This window comes from Homarus americanus, unplaced genomic scaffold (genome assembly GCF_018991925.1).
Source record: "Homarus americanus isolate GMGI-L3 unplaced genomic scaffold, GMGI_Hamer_2.0 scaffold42643, whole genome shotgun sequence".
NCBI classification, from domain to species: Eukaryota; Metazoa; Arthropoda; class Malacostraca; order Decapoda; family Nephropidae; genus Homarus; species Homarus americanus.
Window position 1 is genome coordinate 228358 of NW_024747582.1, and position 26138 is coordinate 254495.

Below are 26138 nucleotides of genomic sequence, written 5' to 3' on the forward strand. Positions count from 1 at the left end.
ATACTTTTACATAAGACAGTCAGGTCACTAGTCATGCCCCACATACAGTCAGGTCACTAGTCATGCCCCACATACAGTCAGGTCACTAGTCATGCCCCACATACAGTCAGGTCACTAGTCATGCCCCACATACAGTCAGGTCACTAGTCATGCCCCACATACAGTCAGGTCACTAGTCATGCCCCACAAACAGTCAGGTCACTAGTCATGCCCCACAAACAGTCAGGTCACTAGTCATGCCCCACAGTCAGGTCACTAGTCATGCCCCACAGTCAGGTCACTAGTCATGCCCCACAAACAGTCAGGTCACCAGGTACTATGTTGGTAAGGTCACACGGTTTATATTTCAAGGATAATAAATAAAGTGTTACAATAATTTTATGTATTTGAAAATTATCTACATATCCCGTCATATATACAAGAATATATACATGTTAATTGGTGAAGGACACACACACATTTATCTTAATATACAAACATATACAGTATATATAAATCTATCTATGGGTATTTGAACTTGTTATTCAAATCCACGACTTAAAATCTACTCACCGAAGATCAACACAAAACTTTCATTTTAAAAAATTTACAAAATATATCTATTAAAAAACCGGACAGTTACAGTTCTTGTCTGAGAAGAGAAACACGCACATAACAATTCGCTTATTACATCTTTACCTGCGTTATGTAAGTCATAATAATTATCTTTGACAAATTAAATAAAAATATAAGGCCCTACCGTGAGCATGGCCTAACACACTTTGATATGCATGAGCAACTTGTAAAGGCCCGTTATGGTGCAGAGGAACGACTGAATAGAATAACTCAACATTATACGTTGGTCCGTCATCACCGGCAACGTCCACATCACCATCAGAATTAATGTACACGTATCTACTTATTTTGTTATATATACCCATTAATGTGAAGATAAAACACCGCCTTAAGTTTATAGTGTAGTGTTAAACCATCGCTAACACAGATTTTGAAGATTAAACCCTCAATTAGTGCATATTTAAGAAGTATATTGAAGAACGGTAAAACTATGCATTTATTGACATTATTGGAACCTGTGGTCAATAATGGTTTCCTCCCACACTCTTCATGCCATAATCTACCCCAGTAGCTTTGTTTACAAGGTGCAGTACTGTATATACGTGACATTTACACGCGTTACCTTTCTGCGTCACTCCTTTAGTAAATTGAAAAGTAAATACAAAATTGTTTTCGTCACAGATACATTTGTACGGTTATAAAAGGACGTCTTTATATTGTATCCGAGTGAAGGACTTGTTGAACGTGGTCATCTTTCACCTCACACACCCGTCCTCTCGTTAACAACTTGGTCCCTCCACAAACCATCAAGAAGGCACTGGGTTGCGGCACTGTTTAGATACATGGTATTAACTCTCACTCAAGGCTCAACACTGTCTCCCCGTGTCAAGTATTTAAATAAAATAAGAATTCACGTTTTCAACATAAATGAATATACATATTCCCATGTACAATGTGAAGTGTTCAATAGGGGTGAGAACCAGTCACTTCAGCTGCGAAGTTAGAAATTATATGTGTCAGTGTAAGAGCTGCCTGTCCGTGGTTCTCAAGGTGAACCGTATACTGTACAGTGAGGACGCAGGTCACACAACTCCGTCACCGTATACGGTACCGGACGGGAGCTCCAATAGTCTACTTTACTACCCACTACAACTGTCTTCTGTGACTGTAGACAACAGCCATCAGTGAGCTCTCACAAGTCATCTCATGCACTAGAGTAAAAATGTCGTATATTGAGAGGTGTTGGTGTTTCCAAGAGGGAGGTTGTGGCACTGCACTGTGAGGTGAGGCCTCTTGAACACCGAGCGGCGGGGATAATGTATACAACAGTCATTTGCTCGCAACACAGTAACATCTGACCCTTATATCTCTTTAAAGTCTTTATATTTTTACTGGATTCATTCCTCTTCATAAGAGATATTTTTCTCTAACGCCACCCTTCCCTATCTATCATCGAAGAACCTATATGCGTGAGAAGCGGCTGCGGCGGCGGCGGCGGCAGCAGCAGGTGCAGCCAGTGATCTGGTGAGGTGCTCAATCTTCAGTATAGATGATGTTTCTGGTAAAGGTCCAGTTTCCTTCAGAGGAGAGTTGCCAGTGGCTCGTCCACCACCGCCTGATGTGTGAGTCTTGGATGTGGTGGCTTGGGAAGAACTAGACGTAGAGGCCGATGGCAGCGATGTAGACTTGGAAACATTGTTGTTGTTACGAGCTTCAGAATGATGCCTCAGAAAGGACGGGTTAGGAATCTGTCGAACAGAGGCATTAGCGGGAGACTTGGCCACAGCGATCCTATTGTTAGATGCTGGTCGCTTAGTGATGGAGACCGTGTTGGTGTTGGTAGAACCAAGCTTCATCGATCCTAGTGTGTTTTTCCCTGTTCCCGTAGTCGAGGTAGAGGAGGAGGTCGAGGCGGGTGTATTGGGAAGTTTGGTGATGGTAACTTCAGGTGTAGGTGGTGATATTGTAGGTGCAGATGAAGTGTCGGCAGAACGTGCCATTTTGGATGATGGGGATCTGGAGGTGCTGGAAGGGGTTGTCTTGGTGCTGGTGGACACAGCAGCAGTGGAGGTGTGAGCACGACCATTGGTCAGTGGTGTTTGTGGCGCAGCTTTAGACGTGGGTGAGAGGTCCATGGGGGTGGGGTCCGATTGACGAGGTAGTGTCTCTGCTGCCTTCACCATGGCAGCGAGGTTGAACTCCCGGATGCAAGCAGCCGTCTGGCTTAGTGTGATGAGATTTCTCATAGCAGTTACATCCGTGAGGGCTGAAGGGTCACCATAAGCTGAGGCCATATAAGCTGCTGCTGCCAGTGCTGGCGGGACCAGTCCTCCGCTCATGGTATTTGGATACATGGGTGAGTTGGGGGCTGTGCTCGTGAAGGCCTGGTGTGTTGAACCAATGTTAGTGGTATTGGTTATGGTGTTATTTGTGGTTGTTGGTGGCGCCATAGTACGTTGTTGTAACTGCCGACTAGCGAGAGACTGAGCTATACTGAGAATGTTGGGAGAGCCGGTGTTGCCACGGCCTCGTCCTGGGGACTTGGGTGAGGCCTTCACTCCTGCAGTAGACTGAGTTTTGCCGGGAGGGCCTTTGGCACTTGAGTTAGTAGGAGTGGAGCGTGCTTGTGTAAAGGTCACACTAGGCTTGGACCCAGCTGACTTTCCGCTAGACACAGTATTATTCGCTGTACTTTGTCCAGCACCAGTGTTAGAATTCGCCATTGGACTGGAAACTGGCACCATCTCTCTGTTACTTGGTGTAAATGAGACAGTGGGCGTTGAAGGCGAAGACGATGTGGTCCTGGGTGAAGGTGTTGATCTTGGCGAGGGTGTGGACCCACCAACTGATGTTGTTACTGTGTTGTGTGAACGAGGGGTCATGTTACCAGCCTGCTTCTGTGGCGCTGGACTGCTTGACTGTCTGTGAGGTGCTGGGCTAGGTGGCTGTCTGTGAGGTGCTGGGCTAGGTGGCTGTCTGTGAGGTGCTGGGCTAGGTGGCTGTCTGTGAGGTGCTGGGCTAGGTGGCTGTCTGTGAGGTGCTGGGCTAGGTGGCTGTCTGTGAGGGGCTGGACTAGGTGGCTGTCTATGAGGTGCTGGGCTAGGTGGCTGTCTGTGAGGTGCTGGGCTAGGTGGCTGTCTGTGAGGTGCTGGGCTAGGTGGCTGTCTGTGAGGTGATGGACTGGCTGGCTGTCTGTGAGGTGCTGGACTACCAGGTGGGCGTGCAGAGGCAGGTGCAGTGGAGCCCTGGGATATGGAGTTAACGGGTGATCTCTGGCCTAGTGAGACGCCTGTTGGCCGTAGTGCATTAACAGTATTGGTAAGACGTTGATTGACGGGTTTTTGCATAGTGTTGCCAGCTGAGAAGTTTTGAGCACTCTGGTTACCTGATGGCCGCTGGTTGGCTTTGGTGTTGGGAGGCTGTTGAGTCACCTGTGGGCCTGGATGCCGTTGGTTGGCTTGGGTATTAGGGGACTGGTGACTAATATTGGTGACGGGTCGCTGATTGGCTTGAACACCAGGAGAACGCTGATTGGTCTGAGTGCCAGATACTCGTTGATTGGCCTGAGTTCCAGGGGGTCGCTGAGCAACGAGAGTCCCAGGAGAACGTTGATTGGTCTGAGCGGCTGCAGCAGAACGCTGATTAGCCTGAGAACCAGGTGGACGTTGATTGACCTGAGAATTGGGTCGTTGATTGGCTTGAGAAACAGGTCTTTGAGTGGCCTGGGTGGTGGCACGCTGAGTGGGTGTAGTTCCCTGCAGCCGTTGAGCGGTCTGGTTTTCAGAAGGTTGGCCAGCCTGTGTGGTAGCAGTCTGCTGCACTTTTTGCACATTAGAGTTTCCCTGAGCAGTTTGAGTGTCAAGTGGGGTGACAGATGCTTCAGGCTCCTGGGCAGCTGGTGTGGCAGGACTACTGCTGGGAGTACAGGGAGCAGACTGCTTGCTTGTGGGGCACTGGGTAGTCTGTGAGACTTGTGTGGTTGTGGACACGTTAGCTGTTGAACACGGAAGTTGGGCTTTTGTAGCTTGTTCTTCTGGCTGATTAAGAGTCTGTCCACTATCTTTGAGCGCATCATTTGATCTCTTTACGGACACCTTGGTAGCACCCAGCTTAACAGGCGGCCCGCTGATGCTGCTCAGACGACTCTGTACAGTCAGACTGGCAGACACCATCTGGTTGCCCCGAGAACCTGCACCTCCTGATGGGGAGAGTTTCTTCCCCGCTGTTAGTGGTGGACGTGGATTACGCACGTCTCCCAACCTTGGGGTTGGCGGCTTCATGGAAGCGGCAGTTATGCGAGACGAATTTGGCGGTCGTCCCAATCGAGGGCGTGTAGGTATAATTGGTTGTGGCATTTTGTTCGGGTATGATCCTGATGTGCACACTGACTTGAGTGCTGCAGTCTCTGTTGTGTTGCTTATATTAGAGTGTGGCATCTGCATCCTTGCACCTGTGGTTGATGTAGTACTGGGACAAGTGTGTGAGGTAGTCATAGTGGTACTAGTCATGGTGAGTGATGGGGTGATGGTGGTGTGTGAGGTCATGACAGGTTCACTTATAGGTACAGGAACAGAAGCATTTGGAAGGGGGTTGACAGGTGAAGGTATGCGTGTTAGAGCTACTCTAGGTGTAGTTGTTGCTGGAGTTGTGGTAGTAAGAGCAGGTCGACCCCTGGTGGGACCAGAGACACCACTACTACAGCTCTTACCAACAAGACTTGTGTTAGAAAAACTTGGGAGGGTCTGTGGACACACAGATAATGCTGCTGGAGTCACATTCACAGTACTTGAGATATTATTAACAACAGTATTTGAGGTACTAAAAGGTTCCTCAACCTGGTTTGGTACATCTACCTCCATTTTCAGGTCACCAGTTTTAACCGTGGCCAGTGCTGATCCCTCGCTGTCATCTTGTCCTTTGGGTGGTGCCTGAAGGTGGGCTGTGTGGTTAACACCAGGACCCTGAGTTCTGGCAATCTTGGGGGCAGGAGCTTCAGGGTCAACAGTAATTGAAGCTCGAGTGCCATTTAGTCGAGGTCTCTTGCGCGACTGAGGAATAGCAGTTACTGTGTACATCAAGCGGAGGGGAGCATCCTCTGTCCACTTATACATGTATACTACATCTAGTAGAGTTAACTCACCAACCAAACAGTCACCACCGTGCATGATGTCAACCTGTGGGACCAAAGAAATATATTGTTTAATGAAGGAAAGTAAGAAAATCGATAAACAAATAATAATCATACACACATTACCTTCACCAGATATGGGAAAAGTTATTTACCTTATGAGTTATTGTTGCCAAACTGTACTTGAGGCGTATGAACTTCTCAAGGTGGGACACCTGCACAGCTGCTGGGCATCTCAGGTACCTTTTGTGCACCATCTGAACAAGACAACCATGATACAAGTTAATATAGGGAACATTACATTAAATCCTCCCAGTCATTAATACCTTCAAGAGTTCCACTTATAATTTAGGCTTAACATTACGTCTTCATCAACTTTGCTTTCACATGTCCATCTCTGTTAAATATCTAAATTACTTCACAACTTAGAGCTTCTCTCCATTTACTTTAAGACTGTCCTTCCCTCTCACGCTGGTAGAGTTCATACAGGGACACACACTTACCTTGACACCTTTCACTTCCTGTTCGTCACCTCCGTTGTCCTTCTTTATTTCCATCTTTCCCGTGAGTCCATCCTTGTCTTCCTCACCCCCCGCCTTCTGTTGCTTCTCCTGCTGGCCGTTATTAACCTTCAGGGGCTTCATAATGTGAGAGTGGACGTGGGAATGAGAGAGTGAAGGGGTCGAGTGAAGGTACTCTAGCGACAGGGAGATCTGGTCATCCACGTGGAAGAAGTGACGACGTTCTCTCAAACTTTGTTCCGTCTTGTCACCGCCTAAAGTGACAAACATAACTTACTGTACAAGATTGTTATAATACAGTATATCATTAACCATTATTTATGAATATGGGTTAATTCTCAGTTGTTATTAAAGTTAAAAATATTACAGTGCATATTATAAAAAAACAAGATTATATAATGAGCTGTATAACGAGGTGAAGACGACTCACCAGCTTCAGGATGTTCTTTATAAAAGCAAAATCGTCTGTTCATCTCAGAGTGAAACAGTCCAGGAACCAACTTAAACACAACATCCTGTAGTGTTCGGTCCTCACGCAGGGACATGAGTGGCTTAGTCTTGTGAACCTGTACAAAAAAAAACCCAATTAAAGAGACTTACATCATTATGGTAAATAGTTTTAAATTATTCACTTTCTGTACACTTTGAAGGATAATATTACACGTTCAAATAGTAAGACTGACCTGTACATCACAAATGGGACAGAATGATGAAGTCTGGAGGTAGCGAACGATGCATGTCTTGCAGAAGGTGTGTAGGCACTCGATAATGGTGGTGGCATCAACGAAGTACCCAGAGCACAGTACACACACTAAGTGGGCATTTAACTCAGTCAGCTTGACACGTCTTAGGGGAGCCATCATTGTTCAGCTGGTGACACTTGCCAGACTTAATTAGATGATGTCACACACCTGCTCTTGCCATCTGTGACGCCCATGAACACCTGTACTGGAGATGATGTCACACACCTGCTCTTGCCATCTGTGACGCCCATGAACACCTGTACTGGAGGAAGACACCGAGTAATGACTTTATTACACTAATAACTTTTATGATCACAATAATATAACTACTTTAGTTTCTTTATGTTAATTACAGTGTGTGTGTGTGTGTGTGTGTGTGTGTGTGTGTGTGTGTATATGTGTGTGTATGATCTGTGTGTGTGTGTGTGTGTGTATGATCTGTGTGTGTGTGTGTGTGTGTGTGTGTATGATCTGTGTGTGTGTGTGTGTGATCTGTGTGTGTGTGTGTATGATCTGTGTGATGTGTGTGTGTGTATGATCTGTGTGTGTGTGTGTGTATGATCTGTGTGATGTGTGTGTGTCTGTCTGTGTGTGTGTGTGTGTGTGTATCTGTGTGTGTGTGTGTGTGTATGATCTGTGTGTGTGTGTATGATCTGTGTGTGTGTGTGTCTGTGTGTGTGTGTGTGTGTGTGTGTCTGTGTGTGTGTGTGTGTGTGTATCTGTGTGTGTGTGTGTGTGTATGATCTGTGTGTGTGTGTGTGTGTGTGTGTGTGTATCTGTGTGTGTGTGTGTGTGTGTGTGTATGATCTGTGTGTGTGTGTGTGTGTGTATGATCTGTGTGTGTGTGTGTATGATCTGTGTGTGTGTGTGTGTGTGTGTGTGTGATCTGTGTGTGTGTGTGATCTGTGTGTGTGTGTATGATCTGTGTGTGTATGATCTGTGTGTGTGTGTATGATCTGTGTGTGTGTGTGTGTATGATCTGTGTGATGTGTGTGTGTGTATGATCTGTGTGTGTGTGTATGATCTGTGTGTGTGTGTGTATGATCTGTGTGTGTGTGTATGTGTGTGTGTGTGTGTGTGTATGATCTGTGTGTGTGTGTGTGTGTATGATCTGTGTGATGTGTGTGTGTGTGTGTGTGTGTGTATCTGTGTGTGTGTGTGTGTATGATCTGTGTGATGTGTGTATGATCTGTGTGTGTGTGTGATGTGTGTGTGTGTGTGTGATCTGTGTGTGTGTATGATCTGTGTGTGTGTATGATCTGTGTGTGTGTGTATGATCTGTGTGTGTGTGTGTGTGTGTGTGTGTATGATCTGTGTGATGTGTGTGTGTGTGTGTGTGTGTGTGTGTGTGTGTGTGTGTGTATGATCTGTGTTGTGTGTGTGTGTGTTCTCGTCCTCACACCAACAAGTAAATCACTCCGTCCCAGCCACATTATCTCCAGCATTAACCCCCAATACTTCCTGGCCTTAACCTTTTACTCTGCAGTCTATCTTTTTTTAATCATCCATCTACCGTTTTAATCCCTCCAACACGATGACTTAACCCCTCTGTTGATGCCATCTTACTCGAGGATTAAGTCATCGTACACAAGAGGATTAAGTCATCGTACTCGAGAATTAAATCATCGTATTCAAGGAGTTAAGTTATTTTTGACTCGGTTGATCTATTGTGCTGAGGTGTAGTCTATTGAGTGTGGCACCGTAGTTAAAGGTTAATGTGTATGGTCTGGTATGGTGTAGTGTGTGGTGTGGTGTGGTGTATGGTGTGGTGTGGGTGTTAACGTGCGGGCTCGTGATAGTGGCGGGGAAACAGAGTGCTCGTAGAATGAGTCGGTGGCGCCAAGTAACGGAACCTTCACCAGTCCGCTATACTGACGACGCTGCCTCCCAGAGCTCATACGCTCATCTCTGCCAGATGCTCCTCACACACCCCCCCCCCCTCCCCTATCTCACATTCCTCACACCTGTATCAGTTAAGATACTTTCCCTTACCTTGCCATAGCTCTAAGACTGAAGTTAACTCTGACAAAATATTCCTGTTTGGCAAGGTTAGGTTAGGTTAGGTTTGGCAAGGTTAGGTTAGGTTAGGTTTGGCAAGGTTAGGTTAGGTTAGGTTTGGCAAGGTTAGGTTAGGTTTGGCAAGGTTAGGTTAGGTTTGGATAAGGGTAGGTTAGGTTAATTGGCTGTAGCTAATATATATAAATTAATAGTGACCAGCAATTTAATTTATATTCTCAAATTCTGACTCACATACATTGTTTATATACAAGTCACGAGTGATTACTGCTTCCCTGTCAAATATTTGTGCATTGTGGTTAAGAGGAACTACTACCTTAACAGTTCCTCTACAGCAGCTAAACATAACACTGAGGACTCGATATAGTGGACATCTCCCCCCCCCCTAAAAAAAAAAACTTCGTTACAGTGGACACCCAGAAAAACTGACGACAAAAGACAAAATATGAAAAAAAAATCCTCGACTGTGTTGAACGTTTGTCAGTGTGAGTCTCAGGTAACGAGGGAGAACGTGGGTGTACAGTACCATAGACAATTACACCTGTACCTGTGTGTTACCTTGTGATCACCTGTATCGAGTAAGACTTCCATACTAGACCAATGTTTATATCTGATCTGTACATTTATTTTTTTATTTTTTAAGGTCATTTTATCTCAAATGTTTCCTCCAACACACACCACCCTCCCTCTCTCTCTCTCCAACACACACCACCACCCTCCCTCTCTCTCTCTCCAACACACACCACCATCCTCCCTCTCTCCTCCAACACACACCACCACTCCTCCTCTCTCTCTCTAACACATACCACCACTCCCTCTCTCTCTCTCCAACACACACCACCATCCTCCTCTCCTCCACCTCCAACACACACCACCACCCTCCCTCTCTCTCTCCAACTCTCTCCAACACACACCACCACCCTCCCTCTCTCCAACACACCACCACCTTTCCTCTCTCTCTCTAACACACACCACCACCCTCCCTCTCTCTCTCTCCAACACACACCACCACCCTCCCTCCTCACACCTCCAACACACACCACCACCCTCCCTCTCTCTCTCCAACACACACACCACCCTCCCTCTCTCCTCACACCTCCAACACACACCACCACCCTCCCTCTCTCTCTCCAACACACACCACCACCCTCCTCTCCTCACACCTCCACACACACCCACCCCTCCTCTCTCTCCAACACACACCACCACCCTCCTCTCTCTCTCCAACACACCACCATCCTCCCTCTCTCCTCACACTACCTCCAACCACCACTCTCTCTAACACACACCACCCCCTCTCTCTCTCCAACACACACCACCATCCTCCCTCTCTCTCTCTCCAACACACACCACCACCCTCCCCTCTCTCCTCACACCTCCAACACACACCACCACCCTCCTCTCTCTCTCCAACACACACCACCACCTCCCTCTCTCTCTCTCCAACACACACCACCATCCTCCCTCTCTCCTCACACCTCCTCCAACACATACCATCATCCTCCCTCTCTCTCTACACACCACCACCCTCCCTCTCTCTCCAACACACACCACCACCCTCCCTCTCTCTCCCTCCTCCCTCTCTCTCTCTCCAACACACACCACCACCCTCTCTCTCTCTCTCCAACACACACCACCATCCTCCCTCTCTCCTCACACCTCCTCCAACACATACCATCATCCTCCCTCTCCTCCCCGCACCACTCTACACCTGGCGGGTCAAAGGACAATGCGTGGGAACTTTTTATGTGAGAGGAAGAGTTACAGTGAGACCAGGTTGAGGTGGATGAGGAGAGTGGTAGTGGATGACGGAGGGAGAACAGCAGTATCATCCACCACCAGGAACTACAGTAGGCGCTGGTCACTCAACGGCAGGAACACACGAAGATGAACCATATACCTCCAGGGGCCGACATATGACTGGTGAGATAAGTAGGGGAGGAAAATAATAACTTACAAGCGAAATAATAAGGGTTGTGAGGGTATGTGTGGGTTAGGTTATAGTAGTGTGGGTTAGGTTATAGTAGTGTGGGTTAGGTTATAGTAGTGTGGGTTAGGTTATAGTAGTGTGGGTTTAGATTATAGTAGTGTGGGTTGGAGTTATAATCAAAGTGTGGGTTAGGTTATAGTAGTATGGGTTAGGTTATAGTAGTGTGGGTTAGGTTATAGTAGTGTAGGTTAGAGTTATAGTAGTGTGGGTTAGGTTATAGTAGTGTGGAGTTGGGTTATAGTAGTGTGGGTTGGGTTATAGTAATTATTGGGTTGGGTTATAGTAGTGTGGGTTGCGTTATAGTAGTGTGGGTTAGGTTATAGTAGTGTGGGTTAGGTTATAGTAGTGTGGGTTAGGTTATAGTAGTGTGGATTTGGTAACTTAACTAGTGAGTGGCGTCAGTAACTGTAATAAGAGTAGACAGTAGCGATGTGTGATGATAGCGGCCACCACCTCACTCTAGCGGCCACCACCTCACTCTAGCGGCCACCACCTCACTCTAGCGGCCACCACCTCACTCTAGCGGCCACCACCTCTGGCTCTGGCAGCCACCACCTCCTCTGTGTACCACCTCACTCCTGGCAGCCACCACCTCGCTCTAGCGGCCACCACCTCACTCTAGCGGCCACCACCTCACTCTAGCGGCCACCACCTCAGTTAATGTTTTATACTAAGGCAGCCACCCGTGAACACCACCGTGTAAAATGTAAACAACTTAATTTACACATTAATCACTTGTCTGACAGTACTATTCACCATTAAGGGATATTATCGTACTCACGTAAATATAGTATATATCTCAAGTAGTTTTAGTGGTTAAGCATTTTCATCTCCCTACTTGTCCCGTCTGCCGACTTCTTACTCGATGTACAAACAAATGGTCGAGTTGATGATGTATATTTATATGACTTTCGCTTCTATGTACCACTAAGACGTAGATTAGTCAAAAAAAAGTTGTCGTCTTCAATGCGTTATGAACCTATGATTGTATTGCCCCCTGTACCTACGTGGGCAGGTAGGCGCGTGGTGGTGAACCTTATCCCCCTCCTCTTAATAAGTTACCTCTTATACCTGTTATTCTGATGATAGTAAGCTGTAGTCTCGGATCTTAAATATAGGGACAATATTTTCAGTATATATATAAAGTTGGGTCGCACTTCTCACTAGCTTGATACACACTACTGTACACTGCGTCTGCCACACCGGCGAGAGAGTCTCTGTGTGAGGTGTATGGATTAGGAACGAAACCTTCTACCATTTGCTGACGTGTAAATAAATAATTAACTGCAAGAAGTCACGCACAACTTGTAAACCAAAATGTCTGTTTCCTCATATTTACGTGTCCAGAGCAAATGTTTGGTGAAGCGGAGTGAACGCGGGAACACAGCGATGAGGGTAAACACAAAGTGACGTTATGTTGTCTGCCAAAATATTTTACCTTTATCCAAACTTTTTAAACCTTTACGTTGGTGTGAAGAGACAAATAACTAGATATAATGCAGAGTGTGTGTGTGTGTGTGTGTGTGTGTGTGTGGCGTGTGTGTGTGTGTGTGTGTGTGTGTGTACCAGTAAATAAACAGGTGATTTACTGTATCCCTTTATTGAACTATACATTGTTTCTGGGTGATAGCTAACTAACCCCCTGTACGTGATGGGTGACAGCTAAGAACACGCACTGTACGTGGTAGATGACAGCTTAGCACACGTACAGTATAGCCTAAGGTGACCAAGACGAGCTTTCTCACCACGTAAGTACATGGGTAACTTATTAGCGTCGAGAACAGAGGATTACGTTCGCTTGTGTGGGTTAGCGAGCGTGTGGGAAGGCTCACACTTTTCCAGGTGATCAGGTGACAATGAACGGGTCAGTCGAGTGTCGAGATAATATACCTGTACCTGGCGCTAATTACAGGTAGTCCTCGTATCTCCCACGTCTTGGTGATGATTAAGTTGTCTGTACAGTTAATGCCTGAAAATCCTCACTGGGTTTCTTGTTTAACTAAAATAATAAATAAAAACCTTGTGGCAAATACGGACTCTGATAACATTCCGCACTTATGGTCTCTCTCTCTCTCGCGCACACACACACACACACGCACACACACACACACTAAATCTGTAATAAAGAGAATAAAGGTCAAATTTATGTCCAGAAACGTTTCACTGTTACCATCACACATACGAACCTTAGGTCATGTCAGAGACGCCCAGTTGACCCCACCAGCTGTCAGGGAGGCTTAAACACCTTGTACCAATTCCCTAATCTAACCTAACTTAACCCAGCATGACCTAACCTAATCTAACCCATCGTAACCTAATCTAACCCAACCAAACCCAAGTGTATTGTTTATGACACTTTCCTCTCTCCCGTGTAACACTTTCCCACTTTCGACTTATTACATGTGATCAGGGGTGCGTGGCGATGATCAGGGTACGTGGCAGTGACGTGGCGGTGATCAGTGATCAGGAGTACGTGGCAGTGATCAGGGGGTGCGTGGCGGTGATCGGGGTACGTGGCGGTGATCAGGGGAGTACGTGGCAGTGATCAGGGGTACGTGGTGATCGGGGTACGTGGCGGTGATCATGCGTGGCGGTGATCACGTGGCGGTGATCATGGCGGTGATCAGGGGTGCGTGGCGGTGATCAGGGGTACGTGGCGGTGATCAGTGATCAGGGGTACGTGGCGGTGATGGGTGGGTGATACGTGGCAGTGATCAGGGGTACGTGGCAGTGATCAGGGAGTACGTGGCAGTGATCAGGGGTACGTGGCAGTGATCAGGGGTACGTGGCAGTGATCAGGGAGTACGTGGCAGTGATCAGGGGTACGTGGCAGTGATCAGGGGTACGTGGATGGATGTATGTATGTATGTATGTATGTATATATGTTTACATGTACAGTATGTATACTGTCCAACGTAAGACACTTTCCATTACATATATTAATCTATTACGTATCGAGATGGCACTTTCTTACAAAATTAAATCATGGCACTTCCTTTCACGTAACTTAGTATGGCACTTCCTTATTTTTTGGTAAGACGTTTGTATTGGGGCACTTACGGACAGTACCTAATGCGGGCCTCCAGTACTGTCATCCACGTCACCCCCTTGTGTATATCCCGATTATAGGTACTTCCTCTTATACCGCACGACAGTACTCCTGTGTGACACTTCCCATGTTATTGTGTGGCACTTTATAATGACACTTTCCTGAATCATAACATTATGGCACTTCCTTCATTGACACTTCTTTGTACCCATTACCTTTGTCACTTCCATCACATATACTTTCCAGGGTTATAGACTGTACTATATCGTGAAACAGCCATTGACACTTCCGACACACTTTGACACTTTCTTTTATCGTTACATGACACTTTCCATATTGACACTTCTTATATCAGTGCTATAATACTTTCCGTTATATTTTCATATATTGTTATACTGTGACACTTTCTAATATGGTTATAACACTTAAAGACACTCGTTGACACATTATCTAACACTATATTATGGCACTTCTAATATGGTTGTGTCACTTTCTGCCATTGTCACTTTGTTATTAAGGTTGACACTTCCTTCGGCGGGGAACTTCCTGATTGCATACGACACTTTCTTGGGTGGTGTACTCCCTTACACGGTAATTTCCTTATATTGGGCACTTGCTAATTCCATACGTGGGGCACTTTCTTTAAGACCCCTCCCGATGTGCTTTATGACACTTCCTGTATGCGGAGCACTTTCTCAGTATGACACTTCCTGATGTAAGGCACTTTATTTATATGACACTTCCTGCTCGTGGAACACTTTTTAATGACACTTTATTTGTATGACACTTCCTGTATATGAAGCACTTTCAATGACATTTTCTGGTGTAAGGCACTTTCTTTATGGCACTTCCTGATGTAAGGCACTTTTTTGCTTGACACTTCCTGTATATGGAGCACTTTTTAATGACACTTCCTGATTTGGGACACTTTCTTAGTATGACACTTCCTGTATGTAGGGCACTTTCTTTGTGTAACACTTCCTGCACGTGAAACATTTTTAATGACAGTTCCTGATGTAGGACACTTGCTTATTAAGACACTTTCTGTATGTGGAACACTTTCCTAATAAGACACTTCCTGTATGTGGAACACTTTCTTAATATAACACTTCCGGATGTAGGGCACTTTCTTTGTATAACACTTCCTGCACGTGAAACATTTTTAATGACAGTTCCTGATGTAGGACACTTGCTTATTAAGACACTTTCTGTATGTGGAACACTTTCCTAATAAGACACTTCCTGTATGTGGAACACTTTCTTAATATAACACTCCCGGATGTAGGGCACTTTCTTATACTGTAGATTTCGTACGTAACACCACCTTATTCAGTGTCAGGTATATTTCCTGATTCACTGGGACACTTCACTTTGTGGGGCACTTCCTTAGGACACTTCACTTTGGGGTACTTCCTTAGTATACTTCTCTTTGTGGGGCACTTCCTTAGTACACTTCAAACACTGTCACTACACTACCAAGATGCACAAGTCACTTTCCCCTTCACCACGAGAGGATAAGTCACACCTCAAATCATCAGTTTCACTTAGATTCACCATTGACCAAGACAGCACAGTAGTTTGGGATCCCACTTCAAAAATCAAGACTTTTCAACGTTTTCAGGGTATTTGTGTCATTGTTATGCTTATATGTAGTGGGATTTAAAAGGTCATATTGTAAACAAACTTACCGTTGTGTTGTGTTCCATCGTGTTTTTACGGGAGGAAATTGAAACTGAAAGGACAGATGGTAAGCTGGAGACAGACATTGTAGACGGGTGTAGTAACAGGCGAAGAGACGGTAAGCTGAAGGCTGACACACACACAGTAGACGGAGTGTAATGGCAGGCGAAGAGACGGTAAGCTGGAAACACACACACACACACACACATTAGACGGGTGTAGTGACAGAGGGAAAGACGTGTAGTACAGTACAAGGTGAATTTTAGCGGGAGTTTCATTGCCACAAGTCACCATCAACGCCAACCTTCCCTCCCCGCTGCCGTCCACGATCCGCCCATCGGTGAGACGAGTTCTCCCCCTCCCCCTCGGTTCTCAGTCCTCACATGAGCGTCTCCCTCCACGTTAAGACACGGATTTAAAACATTACTATTTACAGTTTATATTACAGGTGATTTACATTTCAAGAATCGATTTATTTTTTATTTATATTTTTAAAGCGTTTTTTCTGAAATAAATTCATCACCAAGACGGATTTTTTAACTACCAGGAATAGAGGAGCAACAAACCCCCTAACCTAACCCCATGTACAGTACCCCCCATCCTCTCTACCAGCTCAGCAACGCTCCCACTATCTCAACTACTGCCTCCGGGATTACCAGTTTCACATGCTTATCACGCTGGTTGTATTGCCGCGCCGCGTACACAACACGCGGTAACCTGTCAACACTCTCTCTCGCTTTAAACTTCCTTCATTGTTCCCCGAGTCAGAAACATTTGGACCGCATTACTGCCTCATGTACGGGGGAGAGCGCCAGAGTCTGTTTAAAAAATAAAACTTGTGTGAATTTAACGATTTGTTTTGACTTTTTGTGAACAATATGTCAGTATAAATTGTTCTGTTGCCTGAAGACCCTCGGATTGTACCAGTAAGGTATAGTCCACCTGAACAACAGTCCCTTGGTCTGCTTCAGTCAACTATTTTATCGTATATGGTTGATGAAGTTGATGGCTGGACTTGTGTAGGCTTGGTTTGAGCTCCACCATTCTCGTCACCAGCAAGTTACGGAGCTCCATTCCCGTCCCCAGGCAGTCTATTCCACGATGGTGGTCGGTCGCGCATTTTCGTGTTGATAATCACTACCTGGCCACTTTTGTCAGTAACGTTTCTGGGTTTTTGTCAAATATTTTTCCACTTTGTGTCTTTACTATAACACCAACTGATGACCACACACATTAAATATCAACGTACTATATAGCCAGAGTTGACACGACATCTTGTGAACGTTAAAACATTAACTGGCAAATCCAAGCCAACGATAACATACAGGTCGGGGTGAGGGGAGGAGGAGGAGGATGATCCACGGTGTTCGTTTACAACCCTTGGCTTCAACTAACACTCATGACCAACACACACACGTTACTACACTACACACCAACTAACACTAATACCATTTATATAATAGAGATAAAACACTCACTAACGTTCACTCAAAAGGGAAAATAAGAGTAAATTAATAATGAAACACGTTAGTGCATTCGCGTTCAGGTGTTGAGACATTATTCGAAAGACATTATTCCTATGCTATAGATTTTTCGCATTTGGGTCACTAAGAGAGGATTGTGAGCCGTGAGCATTATAACTCATGGTAAATAAATGTTGTTTAGGCATAATAAGAACCTTAGCGGAGACCTTTAGTAAAGCTCAAGCCACGACGTATGCAGTAGGATGTGTAGCAAGGGCGTGAGGGGGTGTGACGTATGGGTGACCGGGGGGAGGGGAGACGCCTCTAAGTCAGCTCATGTTTTGAATGTCTGAATACCACCACACGCCCATGACTAGTGATGACATGGCTTGAGGACCCTGCAGTTTATTATGGTCACCTGTTGGTTAGGCACCCTAGTTTATTTCACCTGTTGGTTAGGCACCCTAGTTTATCTCACCTGATGATTAGGCACCTTAGTTCACCTGTTGATTAGGCACCCTAGTTCACCTGTTGATTAGGTACCCTAGTTTATCTCACCTGTTGGTTAGGCACCCTAGTTTATCTCACCTGTTGGTTAGGTACCTTAGTTTATCTCACCTGTTGGTTAGGCACCCTAGTTTATATCACCTGTTGGTTAGGCACCCTAGTTTATCTCACCTGTTGGTTAGGCACCCTAGTTCACCTGTTGGTTAGGCACCCTAGTTTATTTCACCTGGTTAGGCACCTAGTTTATCTCACCTGTTGGTTGCACCTAGTTTATCTCACCTGTTGGTTAGGCACCCTAGTTTATATCACCTGTTGGTTAGGCACCCCTAGTTTATCTCACCTGTTGTTAGGCACCCTAGTTTATCTCACCTGTTGATTAGCACCTAGTTTCTACCTGTTGATTAGGCACCCTAGTTTTATATCACCTGTTGGTTAGGCACCCTAGTTTATTTCACCTGTTGATTTAGGCACCCTAGTGTTGATTCTAGCCTGTTGATTAGGCACCCTGTTTATATCACACCTGTTGGTTAGGCACCCTAGTTTATATCACCTGTTGGTTAGGCACCTTAGTTTATATCACCTGTTGGTTAGGCACCCTAGTTTATATCACCTGTTGGTTAGGCACCTTAGTTTATATCACCTGTTGGTTAGGCACCCTAGTTTATCTCACCTGTTGGTTAGGCACCTTAGTTTATCTCACCTGTTGGTTAGGCACCCTAGTTTATATCACCTGTTGGTTAGGCACCCTAGTTTATCTCACCTGTTGGTTAGGCACCCTAGTTCACCTGTTGGTTAGGCACCCTAGTTTATTTCACCTGATGATTCAACACCCTAACGCTACCCGTGGAAAGATGGAAAACAAAGGAGAAAAAACTGAAAATAAAGGAGGAAAGGAGAAAAAATAAAGGAGTGAAGAAATCAGGAGACAAAATTACACCTTTTCTTCCCTGGGGTCTTGTCTGTCCTTGGAGTCTTATGCTTTGACTGATCTCAAGACCCACCTCTCTCCATTGTCCTCCTCCTGAACGTGATGATTGTTATCTCTCTCTCTCCACTCTATCCATCCATCCATCTTTCTATCCATTCATCAATCTTTCTATCTATCCATCCATATTTCTGTCTCTCTAGAGCATCAAGAACGTGATGATTGTTATCTCTCTCTCTCTATCCATCCATCCATCTTTCTATCCATCCATCCATCTTTCTATCCATTCATCAATCTTTCTATCCATTCATCAATCTTTCTACCTATCCATCCATATTTCTCTCTTTAGATCATCAAGCATTGAATATTTTTCTTGATACCAAAGTTGAGTTAATTTAGGTTAGGTTAATGTTGGGAGTAGGTTAAATTAATGCTATTTTAGGGTAGGCAAGGTTAATGTTGAATTGAATCAGTATATTTAGCCAGAAAAACACAGATACAGAGTGGATAATAATAACAATATTAACATGGCTGAGCCAGTTGAGAACCTGAGCTCTCTTTGAGGCACCTGATATATACTATACATTTATCTCAAGGAAGTATTATGTAACATTTAGTATCATCTGGAATAGCATGGTGGTAATAAGAACATCTCATATGTTACCACAGTTATCACTTCAATATTTATATATTTTATTTATTTATTATTTTTTTTTTATAAGTCTGTGCATAAATTTCAGTGGAAATGAAAAATATAAGTAAAATTAATGGGGGAGCAGTACAACCTGGGTTGTACAGTAATAATGTTGAACAAGAGGACAGAGCTGTCAGGATTACGTCTAGTTGGCAAATATGTTTATTGCAATGTTAATTTCTTATGTATTTACATGATAATTTCAGCTAAAACGGTTTTGATGGTATAATAAAAGCAGGTACTGTAAATATAGTAGGTGTTACAAGAAATATTAATACTTAGAAATTAGATGTTTTTTAAGAGATGATTTAAAGAGACGGAGCGTACAGTAGTCTTTGCTCGGGTAAGTTGTTCCACGCCTTCACAAAGAGGGCACAGCAGTAGGTGTTAATATCTTCGAATTTTAACATTTTCAATTTTGCAAATTTTTCGTTTGTGTGATCTGTTTTTTTCAAGTAGGCCATTGTCCGTAAAACTCTCCTTTGTGCAGTAACCAGGGATTGTGTTTTTGAAGAGCCAGAGGCCCCCCATAGTGTGTGACAGTGTATAAAGGTGTTGGTAAACAAGATGATAGATTTTTCATTGCTGTGAGAGTGAGTGACTGTCGAGTGTGATACATGATACCGCACTGTTTATTGACTTTACTGTCAATGACTTGTATGTGGTTTCTCCAGTTAAGTTTCTCACCAACAATAACTCCGAGGACTGTATTACCAAGGTACAGGGGGTCCAAGTCTGGGGGTAAGGTTTTCCTTATGTGAAAGATCGTGTAGTGGGTTTTCTCAAGGTTTAAAGTTAGTTTATTACGTATTACCCAGGTCCTGACTTTAGTTAATTCAGTGTTCATAGTTCTCATCAAGGAATGGAGGTCTGAGTTGCTGGCATAGAGATTACTATCGTATGCAAATAAGTTGTATTTTATGAGTGAGCTGGCGTGGACTATGTCGTTTATGTACAACAAAAACAGTACTGGACCGAGAATTGAACCTTAGGGGACGCCATACAAGATTGGCGAGGAGTCAGATTGGTGATTATTACAGCAGACATACTGCATCCTGTTGGAGAGGTGTGAGGTAAACCAACTGTGGGATAAGCCCCTAACGCCGTAATGTTCAAGCTTTGAAAGGAGGATGGTATGGCCGACAGTATCGAAGGCTTTAGAGAGGTTAAGTTAATGTCAGGGATAGGTTAATGTTGTTAGGAGTAGGTTAAGTTAATGTTATGTTAGGGTAGGTTAAATTAACGTTAGGTTAAAGGCATTGACTAACTTAAATTTTTTGACTGGTGGACTGTCAGTTGACTGTTTTATGACACACTTAACATTATATCGCTATCAACAACTCGTTTACCTAATGACAAATGAAGTAATTCAGTTACTTTAGTGTTCTATGTTAATTGAAGGTGAGATACAGGTAGACGGTATAAGGAGACAGACAGGTAGGACGGGGATAATTAGACAGTTAATGACGGGGATAATTAGACAGTTAACTTTGACGGGGGTAATTACAGTTAATGTTACGTGTTAAATTAATAGGCTAATAAAAAGACCTATAAGGTTAATGATGCACGTGTTATTACTCAGGTTAGGGGTCCAGTTATTACCCTGTGAGGTTAGTTTAGGTTAAGTTAGGGGTCCAGTTATTACCCTGTGAGGTTATGGGGTCCAGTTATTACCCTATGAGGTTATGGGGTCCAGTAAATACCCTGTGAGGTTATGGGGTCCAGTTAACACCCTGTGAGGTTATGGGGTCCAGTTAATACCCTGTGAGGTTATGGGGTCCAGTTAATACCCTGTGAGGTTATGGGGTCATTATTACCCTGTGAGGTTATGGGGGTCCAGTAAATCCTGTGAGGTTAAGGGTCCAGTTAATACCCTGTGAGGTTATGGGTTCAGTTAATACCTGTGAGGTTATGGGGTCCAGTTAATACCCTGTGAGGTTATGGGGTCAATTAATACCCTGTGAGGTTATGGGGTCCAGTTAATACCCTGTGAGGTTATGGGTCCAGTTAATAAACCCTGTGAGGTTATGGGGTCCAGTTAATACCCTGAGGTTAAGGGGGTCCATACACCTGTGAGGTTATGGGGTCCAGTTATTACCCTGTGAGGTTAGGTTATGGGGTCCAGTTATTACCCTGTGAGGTTAGGGTTACAACTGAAATGCCCTGTGAGGTTAGTTATGGGGGTCCAGTTATTACCCCTGTGAGGTTAGGGTTATGGGGGTCCAGTTATTCCTGTGAGGAGGATGGGGTGCAGTTATTACCCTGAGGTTAGGTTATGGGGGTCCAGTTATTACCCTGTGAGGTTAGGTTATGGGGGTCCATATACCCCTGTGAGGTTAGGGTTATGGTCCAGTTATTACCCTGTGAGGTTGGGTTATGGGGGTCCAGTTATTACCCTGTGAGGTTAGGTTATGGGGTCCAGTTATTACCCTGTGAGGTTAGGGTTATGGGTCCAGTTACCCCTGTGAGGTTAGGTTATGGGGGTCCAGTTATTACCCTGTGAGGTTAGGTTATGGGGGTCCAGTTATTACCCTGTGAGGTTAGGTCCATGACATCCCTGTGAGGTTAGGGAGGGTCCAGTTATTACCCTGTGAGGTTAGGTTATGGGGTCCATGTTACCCTGTGAGGTTAGGTTATGGGGTCCAGTTATTACCCCTGTGAGGTTAGGGTTATGGGGGTCCATTATTACCCTGTGAGGTTAGGGTTATGGGGTCCAGTTATTACCCTGTGAGGTTAGGTTATGTCCAGTTATTACCCCTGTGAGGTTAGGTTATGGGGGTCCAGTTATTACCCTGTGAGGTTAGTTATGGGGGTCCAGTTATTACCCTGTGAGGTTAGGTTATGGGGGTCCAGTTATTACCCTGTGAGGTTAGGTTATGGGGGTCCAGTTATTACCCCAGTATGCTGCAGGTTCCTGTAGTCGTATTTACTGAGATGGATCTGAGGTCTGAACGGGGGAAGGGAGAGAGGGGGAAGGTAGAATTGAATTGTAACAGTTTATTTAGCCAGAAAAACACAGATACAGAGGGAAAATAATAACAATATTAACATGGCTGAGAAACCAGAGTTTTTGGCACCTGATATATACTATACATTTATCTCAAGGAAGGGATGAGGAAAGGAGGAAAAGGAAGGGTAGGAAGGGGAATGGGAGGAGGAGGTGGGGGAATTTAATAGATAAGAAAGAAGAATTTAAGAAAGTTACAAAGAATGTGAAATAATAAGCGGAAATGACATGTCTTGTGGGCGTGTGACAGCAGGGATGGGCGTGTGACAGTAGTAGGGATGGGTGGAGTGGGAATGTAGTCAAGGAGTGGGGTTGATGTGGGAGGAATGTTATCAAGGAGGTTGGCTGTGGAGGAATGTTATCATCAAGGAGGGGGGTTGGCTGTGGAGGAATGTTATCAAGAGGGGGTTGTGGAGGAATGTTATCAAGGAGTGGGGTTGGCTGTGGAGGGAATGTTATCATCAAGGAGTGGGTTGGCTGTGGAGGGAATGTTATCAGGAGTGGGCGTGAGGAATGTTATCAAGGAGTGGGGTTGTGTCGTGGGAAAGTTTATGAATTGAAGATGGGAAGGGAGAGAGTGAGGTGGGGTAAAAGAGGATGAGAGGGCGAGAGAGGGGAGGGGTTGAACTAGCGGAAAGATACGGATGTGTGATAGAGCGGGCGGAAAGGTTTGGTATGGTGGGTGAGAGGAGGGTGTGGTGGGTGGAGAGGAGGGTGGGGGTGAGAGGAGGGGTGTGGTGGGTGGGAGAGGAGGTGTGGTGGGTGAGAGGAGGATGTGGTGGGTGAGAGGAGGATGTGGTGGGTGAGAGGAGGGGTGGTGGGGTGAGAGAGGAGGGGTGGTGGGTAGGAGGAGGGTGGTGGGTGAGAGGGTGTGGGTGGGTGAGAGGAGGGGTGGTGGGTGAGAGGAGGGTGTGGTGGGTGAGGAGGGGTGGTGGGTGAGAGGAGGAGGGAGGGAGGGAGGGGTGAGAGAGAGAAGGGAGAGGTGGAAGAGATGAGAGGGGAGAAGGGATGGTGAGGGAGGAAGAGCGTAAAACAGAGAAGGGAGGCGGAACGTGTGGGGTGAGGGAGGGAAGGAGTGGTGAGCGGCGGTGGGGGGTAGGCAGCATGTGGCTGGTGAGGGGGGGGGAGAGGGAGAGCGAGCGGGAGTTTGGTGTTGAGGGAGAGGGCCCAAGGGGTGGGAGAGGCGAGCAGCTAAGGGTCTGCCGGGGCTGACGGAGGGGGAAGGAAGACTGCTGGGGAGAAACGACCGGGGAGGGGAAGGACCATGTGGTGTAGTGGTGGAGGGAGGGGGGGGGGTGGAGGGGTAGGTGAGAGTCCGGGGTGAGGCGAAGGGAAAGAGAGAAAGAGGGAGGGGGGGGAGGTGTAACGGTAGGAACAGCTGATGTCTGATAGCCATAGGTGTCTCCCTTGCCGTGTTACCTGCCTCACCTGGTGTCAACAAATAATTAATCAAGAAACACAGGTAAAAGTTTCTTCTGCCATGAGCTGTTCACCTCACGACCCGTCATTAGTGAGCGAGGGGTAAACACGCCGTAAGGAATGTGCCTTTCATCCCCGCACGCCATCTCTCCCCGCTGAGCCCAGAATTCTTCAATATCTCCGTAACTTTGGGAGGTTTAATACGTGTACACTGTGTAACATCATCGCTACAGTGTGTACAAACTGACTGTAGCGCCGAAACACTCATTAGAAGGTAATTAAGTCTGTTAAATGAGTTAAAACACTAATACGGGACATGAGCATTATTTTCAACAAGGGAGCAAACTTACAATAATTAAAATTAACTACGAACGTTACTTGTAAATTTACTAAATAACTTATGTAACAACAACCTGAAACCCAAAAGATTAACAACCTGAGGCCATTAGAAACATAGACAAACGAGTTTTGACGTAAATTAAAGAAAATCAATGAAAAGTCGCACTGCGCTAGGAAGCAGAGTGCAGACTGTCCGCCATTTTCTTGTCAGAGGTCACGACAGAGAGGAGATATATTTCAGACATATTTACCGTTATACTTACCTCTACGTCTACGGCTTATATATAAAAACTACTCGGGTACCAAAACATTATCAATATAAGTGTGTGTAGAACTCAAACTTACCTGACAAATGAATAATCCAAAGTTAAATCCCGAGAACAACACAGTACACCACCACCACCAAGCTCCGGGAGCACACTGAAGCAGACGACGTCAACCAGGCCTTGTGCTGCCTCGGCTCTCAGCTGCCGAGTTTTATTAAATAACCATAAATCTATATTTACTGTAACTTATCAATTGACAAAAAATATAACGTAGTGATATTTTCTCTGCACTTTATTCAAGTTTATAATATATTAGTGAATGAAGGATGAAATATCACGCTAAAGAAAGTTTCTTTTATCACGTGATCAAATGGATGTTATATGGCAGAATTTGGCTCTCGGCTTATGAATGTTTTCCTGTAAACTGTTCTAGAATAACTAATACCATTTTACGTATTTAATGTTACTGAAAATAATAATAAGCAATATGGTTAAAAGTCTATCGGGAACGATGGCTTTTATTTGATGTGACAGACTTTGGACTTCATTTAAGCGGGGTCCATTGCCCCCCCTCCCTCCTCTCCTCCCATGATTGTCTTTTTAAATGCGAACTTCCTTTAGTCGTTTATAAAGCTCATTCCTTTGTCATCTTATAATTTGTTAAACATTAATTTCTACCACTTATTGCGTAGTACTTGAGGAAACCACAAAAAATGGTGTGGTATTATTCAGACAACACATCAAGCCTTGGCAAGTGACAGTTGCTAGGTCCCATCCTCAGATTTATGTACGATAATGAAGAAGATTTTACCCTTAATTGTATGTTAATGTAGGGTTGAATAATATAGATATGTATATAGATATAATATAATGTATGAGTGATATATATTAGTAATAATATATGAAGTAAAAGACGTTAGTAAGTGTGTTAAAATATTGAATTATAATGGTAATTGATCTCTAACGGAAGTTGATAGGTAGAGTTCCCACAGGTTTGAGGGGACCCTGTGTGAGGCTAGCCCGACCCAGCCGTTGTGTACCCAGGGCTGCCAACACTATGGGCTATTTAAAAACCATAGTAACTTTTTATAAGCGTTAATTGTGAATTTTGTTCATTAAAAAGTAATAGTGGTATTTTGTTGTTAATATATGTTAAACCTAATGAAATTATTTGATCAAATACGGCTAAGCATTTATTTGTTAGTTAAAAAACACGCGGGTTGTGGGAGTGTTGGCTGCCCTATGAATTAATTGCGAGAAAAGGCAGGAAACCCACTCAATACAACACAAGACTGATGACGCACTTATTACACCCGACGGACACTCTTTATCTACACTGTCTAACCAGGTGTATACATTACTTACTAATAATCAGACTAAGTCCAACATAAACAATATAACTAAAATAATTAAATATAATAAAAAGTAAAATGGATGGTGGCATCTCCCCACCCACGTTTAGCGGCTGACAAATCTGTCATTTAAGAATGAGCGAGAGAGCGGGGGTGAGTGAGGCATTTGTTGCTATTATTACTACACATTGTGCTACTGACAATCTCCAGTCCACACTAATATTAATCATTCCAACCCATTATAGTTATTAATATGTAGAGAAAACGAAATATTTATGATGTGACTTTAAACACACATTTACAGACATTTAACCGGTTATTTAATTCCACACGTAGCAACTGTCACACTGAGGCGCGGGAAATTAGTGAAAAATAAACAGACCCTGACAAGAGGGGGCGCCGACCTGACTGACCTATTGAACCTTTAAACCATATCTTGTTCACATACACGGGATATTGTCTTATCTTCAGTGATGATGATTAA

At 44.7% G+C, this 26138-nt stretch overlaps 1 protein-coding gene across 2 annotated transcripts; it reads right to left on the reverse strand.

The window, feature by feature from the left end:
- Positions 1–367: 367 nt before the first annotated feature.
- Positions 368–24450, reverse strand: LOC121879733 (mucin-5AC-like). Of its 2 annotated transcripts, none has more exons than XM_042386500.1 (6): positions 24382–24450; positions 6888–7204; positions 6635–6770; positions 6187–6458; positions 5839–5940; positions 368–5729 (listed from the first exon to the last, which is right to left on the reverse strand). In XM_042386500.1, the coding sequence occupies exons 2-6, from the start codon at positions 7065–7067 to the stop codon at positions 1998–2000; spliced, it is 4422 nt and encodes a 1473-aa protein (XP_042242434.1). In that variant the 5' UTR covers positions 7068–7204; positions 24382–24450; the 3' UTR covers positions 368–1997. The 2 variants fall into 2 exon arrangements, with proteins under 2 accessions (XP_042242434.1, XP_042242433.1); XM_042386499.1 differs by having other exon boundaries at positions 6888–7209.
- Between the last annotated feature and the right edge of the window lie 1688 nt (positions 24451–26138).